The following is a 24,932-nucleotide window of genomic DNA, read 5'->3' as shown; positions in this document are numbered from 1 at the left end:
ATTTCCTGTTTCTATGTGCGTGTGGGTGAGTGTGTGGGTAGGAGTTATCAAGAAAAGTAGCTGGTTTGTTGGTCACTGCTGCCACTGTGAAAAAGGAAGAAGCTTCTTTAAAATGTACCTCTGGTGAGTTGAAGACAGTTCCTGCTCAATCACAGAATATGTCAAAGGATCTAGTTTTGATCTGAGTGTTTGAAAGAATCGGAGAATTGTAGGCTCTCTTTCATTCTAATTTAGCAGCTGTTCTCTGGATCACAGTAGCCTACAGTACTTGCACTGGAAGCCTCTCTGCGGTTTTGGAAGCTGTTAACATGTCAGTCAGATGTTGTAATGTGGACCTTGTTGCCAGCTCTACAATATTTTGAGATAAAACCCTTTAGCAGAGCTGCCAGTGTGTTATGTGTAATTTGGCTGTGCTTTAAGTAAGCGGAGGGAATCCATTCAGCCTCTTTGGCAAGTCCCTCTGACTTAAGACCAACCTGACTACTCCTCAAGTTAAAGCTGTGTCCCTCACAGCTTTATTTCATTCAAAAAAAAACTGCTTGGCTGCCCTTTGATTATTTTTATTTTATTTTATCAGACACACAGGATATATGATACAAGTAGAGAAGGCTTACATATTAGTAATGCAGTCTGGGTAGTGATGTAATCTGAGATAACACAGTAACATAATCCAGCTGTTTGTCCAGATGTAGGACAGAAGGGCTGGTCAGGCATACCAAGCAAACTATGAATTTTAGTGGTTTCCCCAGGCTAATGGAGTCAATTCTCAAGTTACTACATGACCTCAGCAGATATAGTGACTGACAGGTTTTTTTTAGGTGCACTGCATCTAACACTGTCCTGATGAGCAATAATGTAAAATGTGGAAATCTCTCCCATTTGGAAAACTTCTAAAGACTCTAACGTGGATCAAGTGACCGGTGGGTCACCCACACCCTGAGCGTGGGTTTGATTTTCCAACAGCAGTGTTGGTGAAGATTCACTGTGCATGAGTGCTGTGAGTGAGAGAAGGTAACAGTTAGGTAGCTACAACTATAGTAATTATTTATTTTATTTTTTGCTTTGCATTCTTGTTGCACGCCTGCGCTTAAAAAAAACTACCCGCACATGTCCACGATCCCAACCTTTCATCTCCCTTTTTAATATCTAATTTCAACATGCCCCTATCACATGGTTCGAGTTGCTTTTTCACATCAAGGATTTTCTGTTTTTCTGGCACATTAATATATAACAGCAGGGCCTTCTTCATAGGCAGTAATGTAAATGAGTATCTGGACAAGCAAGATGTGGTTTAGATCTTTTATGGATCTAATTGCTTGGATAGAACTGCTTTTGTGTCTTAGGGTGCGTTTATCAAGACAGCAGCAACATGAATGATAGCACTGCTACAGTTAAATATAGCAGCACGCCTTTGTAGGATTATCCAAATGTGAGAGAATAAGTGACATAGGCGAGTTTTTCTAGAACGTGATCCCATTCCAGTTATAATTAAAAACCTGTTCTCTATTAAAAGCTGATCAGCAATTTTGTAATTACGTTTGATGCTATTTATCCTGTCTTGTATCCAGCCTCTAGAAGAGGCATGGACAACTCCCCCTCTCCCATAACCCTAGATCTGAAGCAGATGGTAAGGTTGGGCACGCTCCTTTATAGTCCCTCCCCAGGCCTTAGCCGCTATTTCAGGTGCTGCTGATGAGCCAGTCTGCATGTGGAAATGCAGCAGTGGGACTGATGTGGTACAGCATGTCCCAGATAGCTGCTTGTGGAAACTGTAATCAACTTGGAGCAACTGTAGAAACTCTCTGAGAGTCTAAAGTCTTTTATAGTTCCCACGGAAGAGTACAATGTTGCACTTATTATAAGTAACAGATGTATTTCAGGCAGATTGATTCATAACAGAGTTAATTGGCAGCATCATGGGAGAGCATGTTGTTGAGGGAGAGGAAAAGTTATCTCTCGAGCCCTCTGACAGTAGCCGAGTTGTTTTTTACCGGAGCCCAGTTTCTCTCTCAGAGGGTCAACACTGTGGGTCAGTAGCCATCCTGCTTACAAGGCACTTTCTTTGACAATAGAACAAGCCTATCTGGCAAATCAGATCAGCCATTCTGAACTGCAACTTTGGACATATTTGTCGCCATGAATGGGGTTATGTGAAGTATGTGATGTGCTCTCCAAAGGAGCAATTGGATAGCATCCAGCTCAGAAACAATGCGGCCTTGGTCCTACTGATCACCACAAAGAGCAAATCGCATTCTCTCATTGTCCATATCAGAACCATGTGCATTCTGGGTAACACTGACTGGGTGTCCATCGGTGAGCTGGATTTGTTGCCGACATGTTTACAGGCTATGCTATCATTCTGCAGGCTACGTAGCTTTGCAGGAGGAATAGGACGACGGTGTTACACTGCGCATTTCTGTTTTCTTTAGCAGAATTTAAGATATAACACGGGTGCTCTCATTTCAGTCTGTCTATCACAGTTGTGCGTGTGTTAGGGTGCAGTGCATCACAGGCTTTGATGTAACACCGCGCAGACACACACAGACCTCCACACATGTTTACCATACAGATGAGCTCAGAGTGGCAGAAAGGAATGCAGCATGTAATAATAGATCAGCACTCGCCGCCGCAATAAGATGGTTCCAGCTTGAGAAAAACTTTGCAGTGGCTTGATTTTTAAAGCCTTCAAGGTCCCAAGTGACGGCCTCTGTTGGTCGTGTTAGCTTTTTAAGAAGTGAGTCAGACAGCAGATGCTGCCCTTAGTATGGGTTTCAGATAAAGCATCAGTATGATCAAAGGAAGACTGACCTCAAACACCAAAGTAAATTCGTTTTTCCTTTCTAATATTTACACATGGGGTTAGATAACTTTCTCCCTTTTTATATAAATGGAAAATCATAACTCGAGTTTGTGCCCTCTAAATGGTGCATGAACATGAAAAATTGCAAGTGGTGAGCAAGCTTTCCTGTCACTCATTCTGTTACTTTGCAAATACTTTACTCTGCTTTGTTCTGTTTGGTTTCCTGAAGTTTAAACACTGATAGCTATTTTGGTTTTGAGACACAGTTTCATTGTCCTGTGTGACACTGCAGTTTAGTATCTGTATAAATGGACAAGTTCATATACTCCGATGTGATCCGGGCACATAAACAACTGGTTACAGCTGGCTATTCTTGCAGCCATCACTGTATATTTCTCATGCATTTACTAAGTCAGTGACTTGTGTGCACAAGGCGCCTCAGCACTCGGTGACCCTGCTCTATAACTTTATGTTGTGTGCCACTTTGCAGCTGAGTTGCGGTGGTTCTTAAATGATTTGACTTTGCTATTGATCGTGACACATCTAGTAGGGGAAAAAGACAAATTTATAAACTGTTGTTGCAACAATGCCATCCTGTTACCACACTTGTGCATACAGTGTAGATTCCTGGTTTGAACCCACCAGCTGATTGAGGCCCTTCTATGTGGAGTTTGCCTTTTCTTCCCATGTTTGTGTGGGCAGTTTCTAACCTACCCTCTCAGTCCACAGACTTGCATGTTGTGTTTACTGGTGATTCTAAATTGGCTATAGGTGTCGCTGTGAGCATGCATGGCTGTCTGTCTCACTGTGTTAGCCCTGGATGGACTAGAGACAAGTTCAAGGTGTAACTTGCTTTTTGCCTAATGACAACTGGAAAAGGCCATGAGTCCATATGAGTCTGAATTGGATAAGCTGCTAGGAACTGGATGGACGGCTGGTCTAAACTGAAATTGAAAAATCAACAGTTGGTTTTGTAGTTATTAAAGCAGAGGTGTCGAACTCCAGGCCTCGAGGGTCGGTGTCCTGCAGGTTTTAGATGCATCCTTGATCCAACACAGCTGATTTAAATGGATAAATTACCTCCTCAACATGTCTTGAAGTTCTCCAGGGGGCTGGTAATGAACTAATCATTTGATTCAGGTGTGTTGACCCAGGGTGAGCTCTAAAACCTGCAGGACACCGACCCTTGAGGCCTGGAGTTCGACACCCCTATATTAAAGTGTCCAGCATTTGGAAGGCAGTTTTGGAGGATATTTCTGTAGGTTGGGAAAACAGCAGCTACATGTGGCCAAAACTGAGGGGGGGGGGGGAAACGGTTTTTTTGTATTTATTGTGACGATAGGCCTCCGTGACTTCGTTTTCACTGTTTAATTTCTAGAACTAAAAAGTCAATTTGCAAAGCACGTCCTAGTTTTAGGCAGCGCCCGACCTATTATCTTGTCTGACAGGTGGTTGCCTTATAACAGTCATTTCCATTTTGGCGCTACAGCGTTAGTGGCCAATACTTGACTTCGAAATGAATGATTTAATGAGTTTCTGTGTGCAGTCACGAGTGTAATTGTGTTAAATGATCCAGTACAGTCCTTTGTGTCAATGCCACGGTAGCTTTGTTTTAATCCGCACACCCTTTGGAGATGGGAAAAATTGCAAGGTTTACTCATTCATCAGAAAGCCCGGTGTACTTTACTCAAGTCAAATTTAAAAGCAAACCTTTTCTTAGTGCTCACCGGTGTCCTGCTAGCTCGTTTAATGGCCTGATGTTCTCGATTGCAGACTGTCCACGATAATGTTGTTTCTGGTTCACAAGACTTTAAAAACTGTGATAAACATTGATTTAAATTTAGCATCTCTGTGTTCCAGCTGTTTCAAAGTGGTTTATTTGCTTATGAGTGCCAGAAGGAAGTCGATGCTATGTGAGAATGCAAAAACAATCAGTTCTAGACTCAATGTAAATGTTTAATTTATCAGGATGGGGTGAGCACATCTTGTGTTGATGAATGAAGTGGAGCTTTTTCTAATTGATTACTGCATCATGGGCATGTGTCCATATGCACACAGGCAGACAGACAGCTCTCACCCATCTTTGGCTGGAAGCTGTCTAAATGAGTCAGCAGCTGATTGGCCATTAATTGAACTATTGATGGATTTCTGTTAAGACTCTGGCTCCTAGGGATCTTTTATCTTCCTTGCCAAAGTATTTGTTCCCGTATGATTGTATCATCAAATACTTATCGCAACGTTTTGTATGCTTTACTTCTGTATTAACGACTGCATTAACTAAGTAGGAGGTTGGCTGATTCAAACACTGACCAAGCATTAATTTCAGCATTGTGGCTCCTTGACGTCTGGGTTGTGTTGCTCTGTGGTTCAAAGGATGTGTCCTATTTATTTTTTAAAAAGATCCATGAGGAAACTTTTTCTGATGAGCTTATTAGTTGGTCACTGACCATGGCATAGGAGATGATTAAATTCCCTCCCTTATAAAGCTGAACAGCCATCAATGAATCACAATTTCAGACACTGATATATAAACATAGACAGTACGATCGAAACAAATCAGGTAGTTCAATAGTGATCCAGCAGTGCAGTATGACAAAGCCTTTTCAACAGGAACTGATACACGTTAAACTATGACTAATGAAAATGAAACTGATTCACTGTGACTTTCATGAAGATGAGGCCAAAGTGGGATTCAGGTCTGACGTACATTTAATACTGGGCAGAATTACATAATCCACAAGTTTCACTTTGATTCCTAACAGGCTGTGCTTATGCTTTCTCTTCACTACAGCCATCTAGGGTACTGACCAGTAGTTTTAACAAACACAGAAGCCTAACCAGTTAGCTAAAAGTAGTGAATACATGGTTAGCTAACACTAGAAAATAGCAACTCAAAAGTAAGTAGAAAAAATATGTAAATAAATATAGGAAAATTCTCACTGTAGCTGAGATGATGTAGATGTCATCGTATGAGATGTCATTTCACACAAGCACAAGAATACTCCTCCAAGGAAAGCAATGGTTTGCTATGATGTGTTTAGGTAAAAGCTATCTGGGTTTAGATCTCTGTTCACAGTTTCTACTCAGTGATAATGTCAGTAACTGCACCTTACAGCTCACGAAAAGGATTTCTCTACTGAGTAATCAGAAAATAATGAGAAAAATCCAGGGATAGTGCTTGAAAGGAAAAGGAAATGTATGAAGTTTTGCTATTGAAATTGAATTTTTCAAATTCTTTTATTAGAAAAAGCAGAAAAACAGATAAAACACTTTTTTTAAAATGTCAAATGGTATGGTCATTTGACCTGATATAAAAAAAAAAAAAAGGCATAAAAACCTTGAATTCAGTTCCATAAATGTAGTCGTCTTTTTCTGAATGACCCAGGATGATTAAATCTTTAACCCAATCAGGCTGGTTTGGTTTTTGTATAATGGCTCAGACTACAAATGACTTGTGAGGCATTACATCTTAGTGTTTTCTACCTTTAGAATTAGGGATCACTCCACACTTCTCTCCAGTGGTGTTGGCTTTAAATCACCTCATTAATCTGCTTCCTTTGCTGAAGATGTCCAACCAGGCTGCGCCCATTAGGTAAAATCCATTATACACGGCTGTGGTGAGACGGAATACACAGAGGAAACAATTTGTGTCTTCATGCAAGTGTGTGTGTGTGCACTCCCAGTTGCCCTGTTGAGAACGTAAATTTAAATGAGGGCCACGCTGACAACCGTGATTTCTCAGAAAAGACCTTAGAGGGTCATTTGCCTGCATGTACAGCTTGTTTATGTGATGCCTGGTGTTGTCCCTCTGCCTTCTTAAGTGGATTTTCACTGATGAGCACCAATGAGAATGCATGTATCTGTGTTTGTGTGTGTGCGCGTGCATGCACGGGTCTGCGCTGTAGCCTCGGTATGACGTGAATCATCTTCCATTCATCCTCGAGTTATTTTCAGCCTTAATGAAACACCTGAGACCAGTCGACAACTTCATATCTTTACAAACATTCATAAAACCCATAACTAAGGGATAATAAGCTATGGTGGGCCTATCAGTTGCACTCCTATGCACACATACTATCATGTAATTGCTCGCATTGCTGATCATTTGTCCCATTTACCTATCGATACATTTTAGACATTTTATGCTTGCATGCCCAGTTTTAAGCCAAATTGTGCACCTTCATAACTGATATTTTTCACGTATTTTAACATTTAAGAGTGTGTAGTTTTCAAAATAAGAGCCAATTTAACCGGTAAATACATGCGATTACTGCAGAAATAACTGTTGCATGTAATCATTTAGCTAGTTTAGCTCTATTACAAGATCTCAGAAAGCTAAAACATCAGTATATGAGTACCAGCCTCACATATGTGTTTCTGTGGCTTCTTCTCATTCATTCAGTTTGTAGCTCCTAATATATTTATATTTATATATATTTTTTTTTTAAAATTTGTGTCTTTTCAGAGATCAGGGCCCAGTTAGTGGAGCAGCAGAAATGTCTGGACCAGCAGACAGAAATGCGGGTCCAGCTGCTGCAGGACCTCCAGGATTTCTTCAGGAAGAAGGCGGAGATTGAGATGGAGTACTCCAGAAACCTCGAGAAGCTGGCCGAACGCTTCATGGCAAAGACTCGCAGCACTAAAGATCACCAGCAATACAAGTGAGAGGAAACTGTCTCGATGTTTGTCTGTCGTCAATGTGTTTCTTATGTAACACGGGTCCAATAATAACCTTTAACTGTTGCTCTGTAATTCTAAGCTTTTCTAGATTTTGCTTCACAAATATGGATGTAACAAATCTCTAAATTAATCAGATCAGGCATTGGCTAGTTCACCAACCAGGCAGTTTTTCTATTGGTGTTACCTGACCTCATTCTCTGTTTACGTCCTAGAAATGGTCATACAAAAAAGGTCCAAAATCATCAGGTTCCTACAATGTGTGTACGGCCAAATTTGTTCTTATCACTGTGCGTTATTGGTGAATCATAATTATACAGGCCCAGTTTAGTGGTGAGGTTGTTTTAACAGAGAAATCTGCCTTGTTAAAGCAAGACGAGGTCTAACTAAAGAAAAACAGGATAGTGTCAGAGGAGGAATTTGAAAAGGTACATTTTCCAGTGTGTTTCATGACAATTTGTACTGTTTGAATGTGTAGAACCATGTAGTGTTTTATATTAATATATTGAGAATATTACATCATTGTAGCAGAGGAGCTTCTTGAATAATCCATCTTGACTTTTCATTTTGCATTTCTGTGTGTGCCACAATAGACACAAGCCTAAGTAATGAGGACAAAGTGCTGTGAATGTCATCATAAGGACATATTAGACGTTATCTAGTGGATGGGGTATTATTTTGATACAGTTGCTAAATATATTCTAAAATTGGCAAAGCTGTTATAAAACGGATTAGAGTTAAGATCTTTGACAGTTTCTGTACTTTATATTTTGGATATTTGGATATATTTAGTTCTCAAGGAGTATTTTTGTTTGGTATCTACCCTTAAACAAAAATACCAAAGTGTAGTGAGAAGAAAAACTGTTTGCTTTCATTCTGTTTGTCTTCTTTCTCGCCCTGTCCTCCTCCCTCTTCTTCCGCTGTATTTATTGTGCATCGGTTTGTCTCGGAGGCTTTTTGATCGATTTTGACACAGTTAAGTATAGTGTGCTTTTTGGCCTTATTAGTAGGAGGTGGCTCATGGAAAAAGCAGACATTAGCATATCGTTTGAACTTGTGGTGGAGCAAAAATAAAATGTATGTTTGTCCTCGCTGTCTGCAAATAGCCCCTGCTCTCTGTCTGAAGTTCCAATGGCTCTAGCAGCTGTGCGTGCCCATGTGTGTAACCAGTGAGAAGACTCTGGTATGGCGCTCTGTGGTTTTCATTGTATGATGTACAGTCTGGTCACTTCATTCACAGGGTAAACATTTGGCATCTGCCTAGGAGCATATTTCTTAAGTAAATATAAGACGTTTGAATAACATTAAGAATTCTCCTGCGGGTGTTAAATCATGTGGCCCATATTTTTGTGTTCACATAAGCACGTACAATAAGGCTTCAGTATTCTCCAGGCTGTTTTCATTGGACAAATTTGTCTGTGGTGTGAAAAACTGTTTTTATTCTGTCTGTAGCATGATGTCCATTTTTATTAGCGATGCACTGGTTCTATTAGCAAAAGCTAAGGCGTCGAAATAATATTTGCAAATACTAGATAATAACGTAATATTTGTTTTAAGGGTCTAGGAGTTCATTGGTCCCATATCAGACAACACCAAGCTCGGCTTAAATACTATTTATTCAACTTTGTAGCAAATACATGCGTCAGAGAATATTAGTTTACTGAAATAAGTATTTACATCATTTACCTAAATTATTTAAGTTGAGTGTGAGAGTTAGTTGGTTCCTGCATGCTGGTTTTAAAGTTTTGCTACTTTTCTATTTCCTGCTCTTACTGTGAGTGTAGATTTGACCACAATGCAATTAGTTGAAGGCATAAAAAGAAAAGCTGTTGTGTTGAGTGCGAAATGCTTTCAAACTGTTGACCCTTTGCAGTTTGCTTCCTCTATGCTGTTAGCTCTCCTGTTAGCAATTGATACACTGCTGCTGCCAGCTAGCACAGTAAGCAGAGAACAACTGAAGTGACCTGATGGCCCCATAAATCTGACCTTTGTCACTGATACACGATCCAGCTCTTTGAGTCAGGAGTGGACAGAGATTGTTTCCAAATATTAGGTACGTCACTAGTTTTGAAATTAACTTGGGGGAAAAATTGGTAAAGCAGCGAGTTAAGGTCTTAGTTAAACAGTATTAGAAGCTGATCAGTGACCCTTCTGATAGTTGGTGAGTGTTTGCTAGCGTGAAATTGGTCGCAGAGAGGTATATGGTGCTGCACCAAAAACCTCCATGTGACTGTGAAGTGAAGACACTTGCAAACTACTTGCCAAGTCCTAGTGAAACTCTGAAAAATGCAGCACAAACCAGAAATGATGAAAGTTCACTTTCAAGGCACAACATTTACAACAGTATATGCTTTACTTTTCAGTTGCACGACAGCACACAACATAAATGTCAAATGCTGACGGACAAATCGACATATTTCATGCAAATTACAGGTGACTGTGGCAGCCTGCTAGTGATCAAAACAATCACAACACCTTCGTTATGACCATTGTCACCTTGCAACAGCCAGCAGCCACTCACCAACCAGTTGGGAAATGCAGATTTCCCTAGTAATTGGGAAAGCCAGATGATCTCTGACTGAGGCTTAAGGAAGGCTATGGAATCATCCACAATGGCAGATCAGTTCATCTACATACTTCAGATCCAGCTTTCTGTGTATGGACATGGTCGGGCAGGGAGCCATATTGCTAAATTTAAACTTCTGCTTATTTTGACTGTATTGCTCCTGGTTGAAGTATCGTCCTTTAATCAGCAGCTAAATCTAAGAACTGGTCAAGACCAGCTGTATTCACAAAGTGTTGGCAATGAAGCAGTGTTGTTGAGTCTGGTTTGCGTAGCAGATTTTGAGATGAGCGTTCAAGATGTCATTCTTTTTAGTTAAAAATGCATTAATATGCAGCATTTTTGACATATTCAGTTTCTTTAGAAAGTTCCCTTGTAGGCAGCTTCGAGCCTCATCCCATGGGTATTTGTTTTAGTTGCCTCTAGGAAATGGGGCAAAACACAGGTGGTGGTTGATGCTATGCTTCTGTGATCCCATACCCCCTTCGTATAAACCATGTTTCTGTGAAGCTATAAAGACACGATGCCACAATTTCCTTCCACCAGTCTGCAAACATTGCCATGTGTGATTTTGTTTGACAAGACTAAACCTAGTTTTCTGCTGTTGGAAGGCAGCTATGTTGTTCTTGAACCATTTACGTGTTACCATAAAGTTCTCGAGCTATTCCAAGCTACGAAAAAGTTTTGACACAGTAGGAGTTCAGTCTTTCTCGGGGGTGAAATGAAGTTTGTGCACATCTGAAAGTACAGACTTTGTGCGACCTGTGGGAGTATTGCGGTTGCTCGCTGCTGGAGAGGAATGCTTCTTGCTTCGGGGGTGCCCTGTACTGAGCTGAGCTATACCTGTGGAGTCTAGGGAGACTGCAGTAGAGGTCTGCTGAACTCCAAAGTAGAGTAAAGACTGTAGCCACATTTGAAAATGGCCTAACGCAACAAAAGTGTAAATTTTAAAGTAATGGTGCTCGTTTCTGCTTCTCAACATACTTCAGCATAACAAAAGAGATAACAATAATAACAAATATGTGAATATAGTGTCTTACAGGCATCATTACTTTTGATCATTATGTAGTTTAGTATTTTTCTAAGCCACTGCCTGTTCTGAGACTCTTGTTGTCCAAGAGAACTTTTGTTTTACGGTTAACTATGAAGAGATCATTGTGTAGTTCTGTTTTTAGGTTTTGTTCTTCAGCCTTCATTATAGAAGTAAACGCAGTGCGCAGCATTGGAAAAAATTGTCCCAATTAAACGTAACAATTAGCAGCTATAAAGTCAAATTAGGACACTTTGGAGAACACATGCTGTTAAACATGTTGGTCTAAGCAAAAGTGTAATAGATACGAAAACTTTCAGAGCTTTAAGTGTCCCGGATGTTTGGCAATGCTGCAGTAAAGCAGACAGCAGCAGCTTCTGAGTGCAGCACATCAGCTTTGAAAATGAACGGGCATTAGGACACTTCAGAGCCACCAGTTTAGTTTTGGGTTTTTTGTGGGGGGGATCTTCTTGAAAGAAAACAAAATTACAGTGCTGTCCACTGCAGCACTCTGTGGGAGAGCCATCTATTTGTGTTTCAGCGGCTGTTTGCAGAACACACACAAATGAACAAATATGGGCAAACACTCTCTTCTCTCTCTCCCCCAGTCTTTCTTAAACACACACATGCAAACAACCATATACTGTATTATGCAAGGTTTGTTCAGGGAGGGGACGTGGAATCGGAGAGCAAAAGAATAACTGAAATATTTATGTAGCATCAGCCACAACTGGGATTGTCTTAAATATGCTGCTTTTATCTGAAATTAAGCCGCTGGTTAGAGGACTTCCTCACTTTGTCTCAGAGGATTAGCGGGAGGTGTGGAAAACATCGTGGCTGCTTAGTCTGTGTAATGCCACACATAACTACCTGCTGTCTAGGGAAAACTGCTGACGCATTCTCATTTGATTAAGTTCAACTTTGTTGGGATTCTTTCACAGGACCAGTGATGAAGAAAATGGTGCATTTCCTGTGGTCATTATGAGCCTTTGGCATTCTGTTGCTTCCTTTTAAAATGTAAATGTGTACTCAAATAAGCAGAAAGACTGCACCGCGAGTCAGCTTCGTTGGTGCTGGAGATTTGTGCACTTTAAAGTGAAACGTTTTGGGGGTTTTGTTGTTGTTGTTTTGTTTTTTTAAATCAGTGTGGCACTAGACAACTTTGCTATTTTGCCATTTCTATTGATAAGACCTTCTGTTTAAATACTGTACACACTGAATTGGTATCCTTCATTTTTAGTGTCATCCTGCTGTATGAGAGTGCAAGTATGGTGACATTGTTCCTCTGTCCCCCCCCACCCCTCTTCTACACACGAGTTCCTCTTTTCATACCTGTGTTTGGCTCTTGTGGGGAGTCTTGTCTATCTGTCACTGTTCTGTCTGACCCAGTTCCTGCCCTGGCTGAGGGGGAAATGATGACAGTGAGACTTTCCTGCCATTATATGTGGGGTTAGCAACTCCCAGGGGGTTATGTTGTCACAGCCTGTGTGGGTTTCCCACTTGTTTTTTGCCTGTCCTCTTTATACTTTGTGAAGGGGCTGACCCTACTAAATCAAACTTTCTTTCTTTTCTTTTTCTTTTTTTAAACAAATTGATTTAATTTGATAACATGTGCTACACTGTTACTTATGCTACATTATTCTTTAAATGTTTCAGATTTAATCAAATTTCATGTGAAAGGTGGATGCCGTTTTTGTTGGATGCCCTGGATGTTATTAGCCATGTGCACATAGGTTACAGGTTACTTCTGGTGTTAAATTAGGTTAAACTTAGTAATGCTGTCCTACTTCAGACAGTACAGTGGGTTTTTTCCAGTCTGAGGAGTCAATTTACCAGTATTAAATTGTTTAGTGGCTTGTGGCGTTTTATGTCCAGCTTCTTGTCAGTGACCTACAGAACATGATTCATCTGGACCTGAGAACATGAGTGAATTAATAAACACAAACTAGTACTGTTCCCACAAGTCTAGATTGAGCGCTGTAGAATGGATCTGATACATAATGCAGAAAGGATTTCTATAGTAATTGCTCTTTGACAGATGGTGAGTGATGCCGTCAAGCACAGTTACTGCTTGAGTGAGTGTGAGAATCTATATTTTTCTCCGTGTGTAAAAGTTATTTATACACACAAATGTGGTTAAAACATGTATTTGTGCTAAATGGCTCATTTTACCATGACTTCACATGGTGCTGTGAGGGAAGGTACAGTGAACTAACTTGCAATGAAGGGCACATTCACAGGGCTGACGTCAGGGACAGCTGAGGAAAGCAAATCAGGGAACTAATGTATTAAAATGATATGCCGCTGCTTTGTGATGCCACCATTATCACAGGCAATGTATTGCAATACTATTGTCTTAAAATGTAGTTATTTTCTGATTCCCAACCATACTGGACATGTTATCATGTTCGTCTGGTTTCTTTGAAAAACGAATCCCCTTGGATGTTTTTCATGTCTGCGTAGTTGTCTTCCTGTTTTTGCTTAACCTCAGGAAACATTTCAGCTGTTTGGAATGTTTGCATCAGTTGTTCATTTTCTTCATTTTTGCTCACCAAGCAGATGTGGTGCCAATGTTGAAGGCTAGGTCAGGGCTGGGCAGCTTTGCCAAGTGTAAAGTTTCACCTGTTGCGTTGACAAATGTTGTCCGTCTTTGCAAACTTGGAGAGGTGCAGAGGCGAGTCTCCATATGGTTCCTGAAAGACTTGACCCAAGACCCAGCTTTCAGTTCTCTCCCAAGCACACACACACATGTGCACAAGCATGCACACTTATATTCTGTGTCACTTTTTTGCAGGCAGCAGGAATGTTATAGATTAACCCAGAGGAAGTCCGCTTGCGGGCCACTGCTTACACAGGGCCCCAGCTCACTCTGGTCTGGACAATGTCCTACAGTTAGCCTGGCTGCAGGCGGCACACAGCGCAGGAAACGCCTCTCTGACTTCTGTATTTTTATTTGAATTCTTTTCTATTATTATCCACTATTGTGCAGCTTCTCTTCTTTTCCTTGTCTTTCTTGTTCTTTTTGCAGTTTTACTCTACTCTTCAAGTTCACCTACAACATATACATGGCTTCTTTAACACCAGTCTACACAGTGTATTTATAGTCTTAGGGACACTCTTCCCTGGTTTTAGAAAATCATTTTTGCTCAGAGCATTGTAGCTCTGCCCTAGAAATGTCACTGATATTTCCAAGTTAGCTGTGTAGTCCTTGTAATATTTGGAGAATCTTTTTGGCCCAGAGCCTGTGGTGCATGGGACATTTAACACCCTGGGACGCCTATGATGAATCTGTCTTCTGCTTTAGTGACGAGCACTGGTGCTCTTGAGGTTTTTTATGGGTGCTCTTGAGGTTTTTGTAAACATCCTGCTTGTCACGATCTCCTGCATTTAGAAAAAAAGAGGAAATGCTGTCTAAACCAGCCAACAGTTGCCAATAGGAAAATGTTCAGATGAATGCATACAGATATTTTGTACAGGCCTGCAAGGTTATTTTGATAATAGTATTGAAGTATGAAATTGTTTTGGGGCAAATAGATCTTTCTAAACAAAGAATGTCTCATTTAGCTCCTGAATTTTCACAGCAGCACAACAGCTTGGCTTGGAAGTAATGGGTGGTTAACAGTGTAGTGTGAATGAGCCACATTTCAGTCATTCTTTTGTCTGGCAAAAAAAGATAAGTGCTTTAATGGGAATTTGTTGCATTAAATACAACAAAAAAAACCAAAAGACCTTAGGTTGCACTAATTATTCTAAAACGATATAAATAGTAAATCCTCTTTAACTCTGTAAAATGAATAAAGTGAATTTTACTCCATGATATGTTCAGTCTGGCACAAAAGTTAACCAAGGAATACCTCCGTTATAACCATTACTTTATAATTTTTCATTTTCATTCCCTAATTTATCTGAACTCTTATTTCCATTGGTTTACTCAGGAAAGACCAGAATCTGCTGTCACCAGTCAACTGTTGGTACCTGCTGCTGAACCAGGTTAGGAGGGAGAGTAAGGACCACGCAACACTGAGTGACATCTACCTCAACAATGTCATCATGAGGTTCATGCAGATCAGCGAGGACTCTACACGGCTACTCAAGAAGGTGAGGGCAGAAAGGGCAAAGTAGTTTTTAGAGTTGAGGCGGTGCACACACACACACACACACACACACACACACACACACACACACACACACACACACACACACACACACACTAGCGTTTTCAGTCGTTTTCACAAAGTTGTGCGTCCACATTGAAACAGCACAAAACGCTTCCAGTCCTGCGCATGCGTGAAAGCGAGTGAGAATTAAAGAATTTGAAGAAAAGCTACCTGGAGCATGTACAAACTGATATTAATCTTTTTTTTAGGGCTGTCAAAATTGAGAGCAAACAAAACAACTGCTGTATAACGCCCTCCGCTGTCTTTGTTTGATTGGTCACATGACTGCATCACATGACTAAAATGCGTCATCGTTTTAGAAAGTCTGCGTTTTCGAGTGTCCACACTGCGACGGGGCAGCTCCGTTTTGAAATGTATGCGTTTTCGAGAGCGTTTTCAAAACGCTGCGTTTTTCTTTGAGGAAAACGGCGTCTCCGTGTGGACGGAGGCCAAAACGAAGAGAAAACGATGCGTTTTCAAACGGAAACGCATTAGTGTGGACGTAGCCTAAAAATGACTTTTGAGTCTTTTTATTTGTGCTATAAGAATTGCAGCAGGTATTTTTCATTTAGTTTTCATTCATTTCCTTTATGGTTTAAAGGGAAAAACTTGTTGTTTTTTTTAAAACAAAGAAAATCAGCACAATTTCTTTTTGCAAATTTGCAGGAATTCATGGCACTTTTCAGCCTTGTTTATCGTACAACTGTATAACAAAACACTCATGTACTTGATATATAACACAAATGACCTTTTATAAGTTAATAAATTAGTATTTTTCTCTGCATCACTGTTTCCTTGTCTATTTAAATTCTCATAGTCTCATTTTGACTGCTTTTGAAGGTTTTTTTTTTGTTCATTATACTGATGTTTGACCTCTGCTAGAAATGGGTCACATGTGCCTTTTTCTTTGATCAGCAAAACACTCAAAGTCACCACTAACATGATCCAGATTCTTCGTAGCGGTCACATTGGGCAGCAGTGTCTCCAGGCCCTCATGTTATATAAACAATCTTTCACTTTTAATGCATCCATTCATTCAAAAACAGTGTATATTTAGTCGCATGATATGCAGGATATATATTCAGCATTGCGTTTGATGGTATGATGGTCTGTGGCGCTCCCGTGGTTTCGTTTTGTGAATTAAGAGTAGTGCGCTGGGAGCTCGGTCACCAGTCTTTAAGATTCAGAACGTCTTCGGTCTCTCATGGTTTTATGACCAAAACCAATCTGCTGCATTTTCTACCACAAAGCTGACGACTCCCTAACAGATTATGAGCTCCTATGTTGCAGGAGTCACATGAACTCACCGCAAACCTAAATTACAAAGTGTCTTTTTTTCAGAGGAGCGCCTTTGTGTCATTTTAGCTTGCACAACCTTTTTATCCTTTCTCTTTTTATGCTCCACTTTCTTGCAAACCTCCAAGATCTTATCTGTTTAAAAAGAAGGAAACATTTTTGTTTTTTAAATTTGGTCTTCAAAGCAGTATAATTTCTTGGTTTGCCTTGAACCCCCAGCAGACTCACAGGAAGCTGCAACACTCATTTCCCTTTAAAGGGTTCTGGTTCTACTAACGAGGCCAGATGTGAAACAGACAGTATTTTCTCAAAGTTTCGTCTTGTTGCGAATACTGGGGGAAAAGAGCCGCTATAATTTAAAACAAGAATAATCATGAAAACTATAACATTTGTCTCAAAAGGGTTGCAAATGCACACAATATGATCCACAACTGTAAGCTAAGCTTTGCAAATGTGTACAATGAACTTTTGAGGACTCACACGCACGTGCTTCAATCCACACACAAAACAAAAAACCACCATGTGAAACTATTTTACAGATGCAAACATCCAAACCTGAATAAATACTAATCATTTACGCACAATTTATAAAGTTCAGCTTCACGAAGGCAATCATTTTCACTTTCAAAAAACCTTCTGTGTATACAGAGTCTAAACCTACTCGTAACATCTCTCAACCCTCTCTTAAACACATGTGGGCGAGCGCCTGATACACACAGATCACGTCACACAGGGAAGGTTGTGCCTGTAACATTTAACATTTTCTTATTTTAGCCACAGCCGAGGAGCAAAAGAGCCGCGAGTCACCGACCTCTGTCCTGGCTTAACTTACTTTCACAATCATAATGATAGACTACTTTCAATAATGATACATATTTTTAATGCAGCTCAGAAACTCCTCACAAACTGTGGAGTAGTGCAGTCCTGTCATTACTCCACCTGCATCCCCATTACTGCTGTGGAATCTGCTGTATCGAGCCACTTTATAGACTGTCCTTTTAAAGTTGGCATTTACTTTGTGTATCCAGGTGACATTGCGCAGACAAGAAGCAGTCTGATGGGAGGTCCCAGCTCATTGGAGACCCGAGACACAGCTCGCACTCTAATTAAAGCTTCCCCGAGCCTTTGATCTCAGCAGAGCTTCAATAACGAGGCACAAACAACAGAGAAGTCCCCCATGTTACGTGGACTCCCTCACAGCTTTGAGGAGACAGCTGTACTCTTGTCATCCTTCCACCACATCAAAGACCCGTGTTTATATTTCCTTGTATGTTCAGGTTTCATGCTGCGAGGTGCAGCAGCGGAGGAGGGACCCCATAGTGGCCATATTGTCTTCGTCAACATCCTCCGGTTGCTGTTCGGCGTGTGCATTTATTTCTTTAGTTCTGCACTGTGGTCACTTAAAAAGAAACCACGGCTTTCTTTAGAAGCACCACATTTTTTCCTCTTTTGTGTGTTTAAACGCAAGACTCGAGTAGCGAGCTTTTTCTGTCTTTATGCTTGGAAAGATCTTCTCACATGCATCAAGTTTTCATTATTCATACAACTGGCTCTTTGTTTTGCTCTGCCCTGTTTTATTCATGAAAGTGATATTCTGTGGCAGCAGCTACATGGTGGATTTCCTAGAGCTCGAGGCACTTTTGAACTTAAAGCAACACATAAGTTTACAAAAAGGTGTAAATATTGAAATAATTCAAGCTGAATCTATTTAACTGATTTGGTGTAATAACAAAAAGTGTAATATCCCAAAATCCACTACCAGCACCTCCAATATGGTGCTTTGCAAATGTATTAGTCCACCACTCAATGTTAATTCAGGGCAGCTGTGGAGTAAACCTAACAGTAGCGATAATTACCAAATTTTTATGTTTCTGTAATAGTTAATCTACCAGTGTGTGCAAATGCTCTAATCAAAATAATATTTTTAATGCTAAAATAAAATTATTGATGTTGTCATTGAATTTTCAAAGTTACACTTTTACAAAAAGCAGAAAAAAATAGTAAAAGATGCCAAATTAAAGCTATTTATGTTCAATAATTTCATTCCTGAGCAGAAAAATTAGTGTTGGTGGTTGAATGTTTTGCATCATTGAATTTGCAACTTCTCAGAGACGTCCGCTGTGCCGGTGTTCTGACAAATCATCATACTTTGGCAAATCGTCCACCGTACGTAGTTTATGCACATTCCTGCCGTCACACAAGAATTCCAGCAGAAATGTAAGTATGTAGGACGGTTTGCCACTTAACTTTACCCATCAGAGTATGCTTCTAGCTTATATTCACAAAGATATGATGGTTTGACACTTAATTTTGTGTTGTGCGCATGCAAAGCACATGCGCAGAAACAACCGCTAGGATGGTTTGTGAGGTAAGATGGATTCCCAGAACACCGGCTCAAAAAACATGAATTTAGTTTCTTATTTGCATAATAAATAACAATGCAACTTTTAGTTTTAAACCATTTTTAACAGATTATTATATACAGAGTATTTGTTTTGTTTTTTTTTAAATCACAAGTGAAACAGCTGGACTAACCAATAATTAGGCTGACATTTTATGAAGGGTTCAATATTTGTGTCATTTGGTCAAATTCCAAGTTACAGTCGGAAGACACTAATGTACACACGGGCCCTGCAGCGTATACAGCTGCCATCTCTATATTGTGATTAATGGCAGTGGCAATATGAAACCCACCACTCCCTAAGTGCTGCCATGGTTTCTTCTCACTGGGTTTGTTTCATCTTTCTAATGTGGTTGGAATACAGATGGTATGAAGTTGAAAGGGAAAACCCATTTGTAGGATCCTTTTAATGAATTGGACTGAATTGGAAACCCCCCAGCTGAGATTCCTTTAAGCAGGAAGGAAAAAACGTTGTGCAAATTAAATCAGCGACGTGTTACACAACACAGCTTCGCTAAACAACTGTTTCCAAAATTCGAAACCTCATGCTACGTGTAGCTTTTTCTGGTAAAAGGCAGTCGTGATTGTAAATGTAATTTACCATCATTTCCCTCTTTATTCCTCTCACATCCAACACACACACACACACGTGTACACACATTCTTTCTCGCACATCTTGTGATCTCTGAGAAGGCTTTTCATTGAGCTCTGGATCACTTCCCAGCCTCCTCAATGGGAAAGAACTGATGTGTGTTAGATCTGACAGATAGTCAAAGGTCCTGTCCATGGAACTGATGCTTGCTAATGGATTTTCCCACAGGGGAAGGTCTGTGTCTTTACAATCGTGTGAATTTACATTTAAGAGGCAGTTTACTGAGTATTGATAAACCCAAGGACCAGGTGATCGTATAGTTCACCAAAAAACGTAAGACTGCTTAGTAACTTCCTTATCTACACTCACCTGTCAAACATGCCTGAGGTTTCCTCTTGCTGAGTTTGTTTCTCCTGGAATCTAATTATCTGATTATGTCCCGATTAGCTAAAAAGCTCCAAGTTGGGGAAATGACAGACCAGGTGGTGGTTAGGTAGGTGTTGCAGATCAGTCAGGTCACCTAGCGTGACTCTATAATTTCAGACACCAGCCTAGCAGCCAGTGACTGAGAGCGTAATCCTCTATGCTGTCTGTTAAAATACTTGGACACTGTACAGCTCTACCTGTAAGCAACATGAAGAACATGAGTGACAGACTGTGAAAATCTGCGTAGAAGTACTCGCAGTCTTGCTGCGGTTCAGGTTGGTTGCATATGCACGGTTCAGTTATAGCCAAAAACTTGTGGTGTTTCGTGCAAGCGTGATCATGTCTGAGAACTCACTTGGGTCAGTGATGCATTTAACAGCATCTTGTGTCACAAGTAATAAACAACTACGGCACAATATATTGCACTGTGAAAATAAATGCATCCAGTTAACTTTGCTTCAGTGCTTGCTTCAGCTTATCTCTTTATGAACCGTATCGTGTGGCTAAAACTGGCAGACTGACTATTTGCAATTTCTTATTCAGTAAAATATAAAAACGGCTTTAAGACGACTCACAATCTGCAATGCTTTTGGTGGGGTTTTTTTGGATATAAATTCATGTTTTCTTCCCAAAAACATTGTGCACATTCAAACAGGTTTAGCTACATAACTAATTTTCTTGGCAACAACTGTTGCCATTGCAACAGTCTGAAGCCAGCATCAGGAATGTGCATCTTGTTGCTCGTGAACTCGCCCCAAATTTACCCTCACTCCTAAAATCATTGTGCTGCCTTTTTCAAAAACTCCCAATAGCCCCCTTTAATATTAAATGTAGTGTTTATTTCAGCATTACAATGCCCTCTATATCTTTAGAAAATAAATCCCCACTCTCTTACTACAGGAGCTGGCTTGATACCCACTCAGAAAGCTTGTCCATCATATCGTTGTGAGTGGCTCCCACAATGAGTTTTGTCTGAGGATAATTGGGTTTGATATAGGCCTGGTGCACAGGCCAAGGTTGTAATATCATCCAGGTGGCAACACTATAGTGGAGAGATCAAAAATTCATTGTCATGACTCATAATCTCATAAACATCTGATACGCTATATGAGTCAGTGTGAAAGAAATATGGAAGCTTCACTGTTAAATTAATAGTAAAGGCCTCTCTAAATCCATCACACCATCACTGTTAAACTGTATCCCACAACCATGAGATGCATTTCTGTGGGCGTGTGTGTGATAGCATTACTGAGTCAGCCTTGTGGCGCGGCTGATTGAGTTAACATATTTGGAAGAAATCTTTTACATTCAGGCGTAGAGGCCAGATAATGTGTTGAGCATGTGGACGCTGAAACTCTAGCGGTGTTCGATGATTTAAGTGGAAAAGCTAGCATGACACCGGCACCACTTTCACACACAAAAGCCTGTATTTGACACAGTATTATAAATGCACTCATCTGTTTTGTATGTGCACCATTAAGAGTAGAGAATGGTTTCACCTCAGTGGCACTTATATTAAACCTGATATAGAACGAACAGTGTGCATTTGCTGAAAAGATTTGTGAAGCTGCAGTTTAGTAATGGTTGTTCCCACAGTGCTTATACTGTGTTGTCTTTAAAGGGGAACTATCTGGATAGAACATGAATTTCTTGTGTGATAATGGTGATTTCTTTGTATTGCTCTTATTGTTTTTCCTTTTTGTATTTCTTTTACAGAGCAAAGAAATAGCCTTTCAGCTCCAGGAAGACTTAATGAAAGTCCTCAATGAGCTATACACAGTAAGTAGTAACGACTGCTATTTTTCACTAATGCACTTGAATACATTCATCTTGGCTGTGGTTGAGACTAGTTTATAGCATTGAGCTCAATAATTTCTTACTGTCTGTAACAACTTGATGTTTTTAACCCTGAAACTGGAAGATATCTGATGGATTCTAAATTAAACATTCAAGCAAATGTATTGCAAACAAAGTACAGGAAAAGTCACATTTCTTTGCACCACAAAAGCATAAAACTGTCCCCTTTACTCTCATAAATCAGCCATTCAAAGCTACAAACTTTCATCTCTGTGTTTGCTTGACTCATTACAGTTCATATTCTGTTTCTAATAGCTTTCATCACCAGTTTTTTTTTTTTTTTTTTTTTGCTCTTGAAAACGACTCATGCAAAGTCACACTGGGAGGTCTGAGCCAAATAGCAACTTGCTCCCTATCATTCTTTATTTCTTTCAGTAGCTGACATCAGAGACAGACAGAAAACCTGGGAAAAGTCCAAGTTGCATTACACGCAACAAAGTTCTACATTCAAAATGAGAACCATTGTAATTATGCTATATGTGCCCAAGACTACTAGCTTGCAGGTTGCAAGAAACCAAACCATGGCTCTGAACCTGTCAACTCACAGGTTAAAATTTCACCCCAGTAGGTCAGTGAAATTTTACCAAGCTGTCAAACTGGTGCATCACACAGGCTGCACATGTGCAGTGTAGTTCCTAACGCTTTTCATTTGTATTGTTAGCAGCCTCTGTGTACCTTTGACCCTGCTAGTTACTGCCTTAACTTGACTATCAGCTCTGCTAGTCCTTGTATTCAATGCCTCACAGAAGCCATGGATATGCAAACTCCAGCAAACCCTTTAAAAAGTAAAATGAATGAAAAGTTAATGTTTGATATTTATTAAATATTGTGTATTACTGTAGCCTATGTATAGCGTGAGTAGCGTTTCATAAATAACAACAAACCTAAGGTTTAAAGCTTATGAAATATAATTCAGTAATACTGTTCATGTGTGTGATTTTGTGTTTTTAGTTGCTTTCCTGACGCATCGTCACCTTGCATGTACGGTGATGTAGCAACAAGTCAAATCAGTTGTTCTGCCTTCCCAGAACATTCACTGAAGATCAGTTCAGTTTGCTTATAGAGTCTCCAGTTACTCACCATGAAGGACTGAAGTTGGTTACACTTCCCCTGTGTGTAAAGGGGGCAGACCAGCCCTCGCTCCTCCAAACACAACAACGTGTTACTCTCGAGCTTAATGTGTGTCACTCTCACCACAGTCCACGCTGTAGATTTGGCCTGCTTTAACCCCAGTGGGAGGACACACGTGAGCACACACGCACACGCGCGCGCACACAGGGTAGCTGTTGCATCAGACAGCCGCAGTCCCAGTGTCGGCCACCGCCACTGAAATAACAGGTCTCGTCCGTGTCTAAATGTGTCCCTCTAAAAAAAGCGGTAAAGTAAACACAGCAGTGGCAGACTCCAGACCATTAAGTGAGGAGTACGCGGACCAAGGTCAGTCACCCATCTCTAAACTGGTTCCAGTTAAGCCAACCCCACCAAAGACGAAGGGCTCCAGACAAACCAGGCTTTGCTCTGTTGTTCCACTCGTACAGAAATAACTCGCATTGGGGGAAAGATGTTTAGATTTTGAATGGGTGAGTCTCTATTTGTACTGAAGCTGAGGTTTTGTGCAGACAAATGTATTTCATACACAGGTTGTGGAGCTGTAATTTGCCGGAGTCAGTTCATACCAGGTTAAACCGCTCTGTGCTCTATATTGCTGCCTTGGACGTTTGAATATAATTTTGGTCCTTCTACTTAGTTCAGTAGTTTTGGCCGACCGCCACGAACCATCAGCTCAGATCTCATTTCCTCTCCTCGTCATTTTCACCTGTTTTGTTTCTCTTCCTCCAAATGCTTCCCTAATGTCTTCATTTTCATGGATGTGTGGGGTTGAGTGGCCTATTCTGCTTTCAGACTTCACAATGACATCATGAATTTGTTTCAGTTTTCCTCTTACCATGCCACTGAGTCATCATTATTTTCCTATGAGTCCACTGTCTGTTTATCATCTATGTTAATAAGACTATCAGCTCTCAGCTCTCTTGTAAAGTTTGGAAAGTTCATTATTTGTATTTTGTAGTTAACCTGCTACTTGCAGCTGAGTCACTGCCTAATGGATCCATGGAGTACTGTGAGGAACGCAGGAGGAGGATGATTCAAGCTTTAGGAAGTAGCTCTAATCAGCAGGCCACTATCAGCGTAACAAACTTCTGCTGTGTTACATTGTTACAGTGTGAAGGCAAAACGGTGAATGACTTCAGCTTAAATGCGATTATAGCTTTAAGAAAAAGACACATTTTTGAAGTTTATGCTACATGAAGACATGAAGCCAGAGCCAAATACCATCTCATTAAAAAGCTGAATTGAAAGTCTAAAAATAGTTCTCTTGATAACTTCCTGAGTGCATCTTTTTAGTTTTTTGGCCTGTGTGATTTGTGTACTTAACTAAACAAAAAAGACTCTTTGATTTGTGGTTCAGCACAAGAAGAACTGTGAGCGATGAGTGCTTTGACAGGAGTTGAATCGATAGGTGATAAATGAGTGAGTCAGAAGATGGAAGCCTTATTTGCGGGTTAGGTCACGATTAAGACGATGGATTATTCTGATCTTTGACCCCACAGGAACTAACCCAACACCCAGAGGCTGCTGCCTTTTTTGTTTTTTCTGGTCTTGAAATAAAACAATGCCTTTTCCTTCCTGTCCAGGTGATGAAGACGTATCACATGTACCACTCGGAGAGCATCAGCGCTGAGAGCAAGCTGAAGGAGGCTGAGAAGCAAGAAGAAAAGCAGATTGGCAGGGCTGATCCTGTCTTCAGCATTCGAATGGAGGAAAAATACCAGAGGCGCAGCTCTGTGAAGAAAATTGAGAAGATGAAAGAGAAGGTAAGCTGCCAGGTGTTAAAGGCAGCAAAAGCCAGTAGTTGCACCATAAAAGAGAAAAAAATAACTGTTCAGTATTGAAAAAGAAAAAGACTCACCCAGGCTTTGTTTTCTTAGAACAGGCCTGTTGTCTGTTAAATCTCTGTGGCAAATGATTAAAGTCCAGGCAACTGATTTTTTTATAACACAAGTTTTCCAGGAATGCTTTTGGGAAGTCTTAAAATATGGGTGATCTGGAGTGTGTGAATCAGAGCCTAGTGCAG

The 24,932-nt window shown here is 40.4% G+C and overlaps 1 protein-coding gene across 5 annotated transcripts in view; it reads left to right on the top strand.

Annotated features, from left to right (window-relative positions):
• srgap1a (SLIT-ROBO Rho GTPase activating protein 1a) overlaps nucleotides 1–24,932 on the top strand; it is a 79,286-nt gene that overhangs the window by 20,798 nt on the left and 33,556 nt on the right. For all 5 annotated transcript variants that reach the window (XM_086298066.1, XM_086298065.1, XM_086298064.1 and 2 more), the window contains exons 2-5: nucleotides 7,266–7,461; nucleotides 15,006–15,168; nucleotides 21,659–21,721; nucleotides 24,493–24,672. In XM_086298066.1, coding sequence (XP_086154192.1) covers nucleotides 7,266–7,461; nucleotides 15,006–15,168; nucleotides 21,659–21,721; nucleotides 24,493–24,672 — 602 coding nt within the window. The remainder of the gene's footprint in view (nucleotides 1–7,265; nucleotides 7,462–15,005; nucleotides 15,169–21,658; nucleotides 21,722–24,492; nucleotides 24,673–24,932) is intronic.

The sequence above is a fragment of the Aulonocara sp. 'chitande type north' Nkhata Bay genome, linkage group LG7, assembly GCF_057382095.1.
Source record: "Aulonocara sp. 'chitande type north' Nkhata Bay isolate Kocher_YH1m ecotype deep benthic linkage group LG7, A_spYH_male_GT1.1, whole genome shotgun sequence".
NCBI lineage: Eukaryota > Metazoa > Chordata > Actinopteri > Cichliformes > Cichlidae > Aulonocara > Aulonocara sp. 'chitande type north' Nkhata Bay.
Note: the sequence above shows the minus strand (reverse complement) of the source record. Positions and strands in the feature narration are given on the sequence as shown.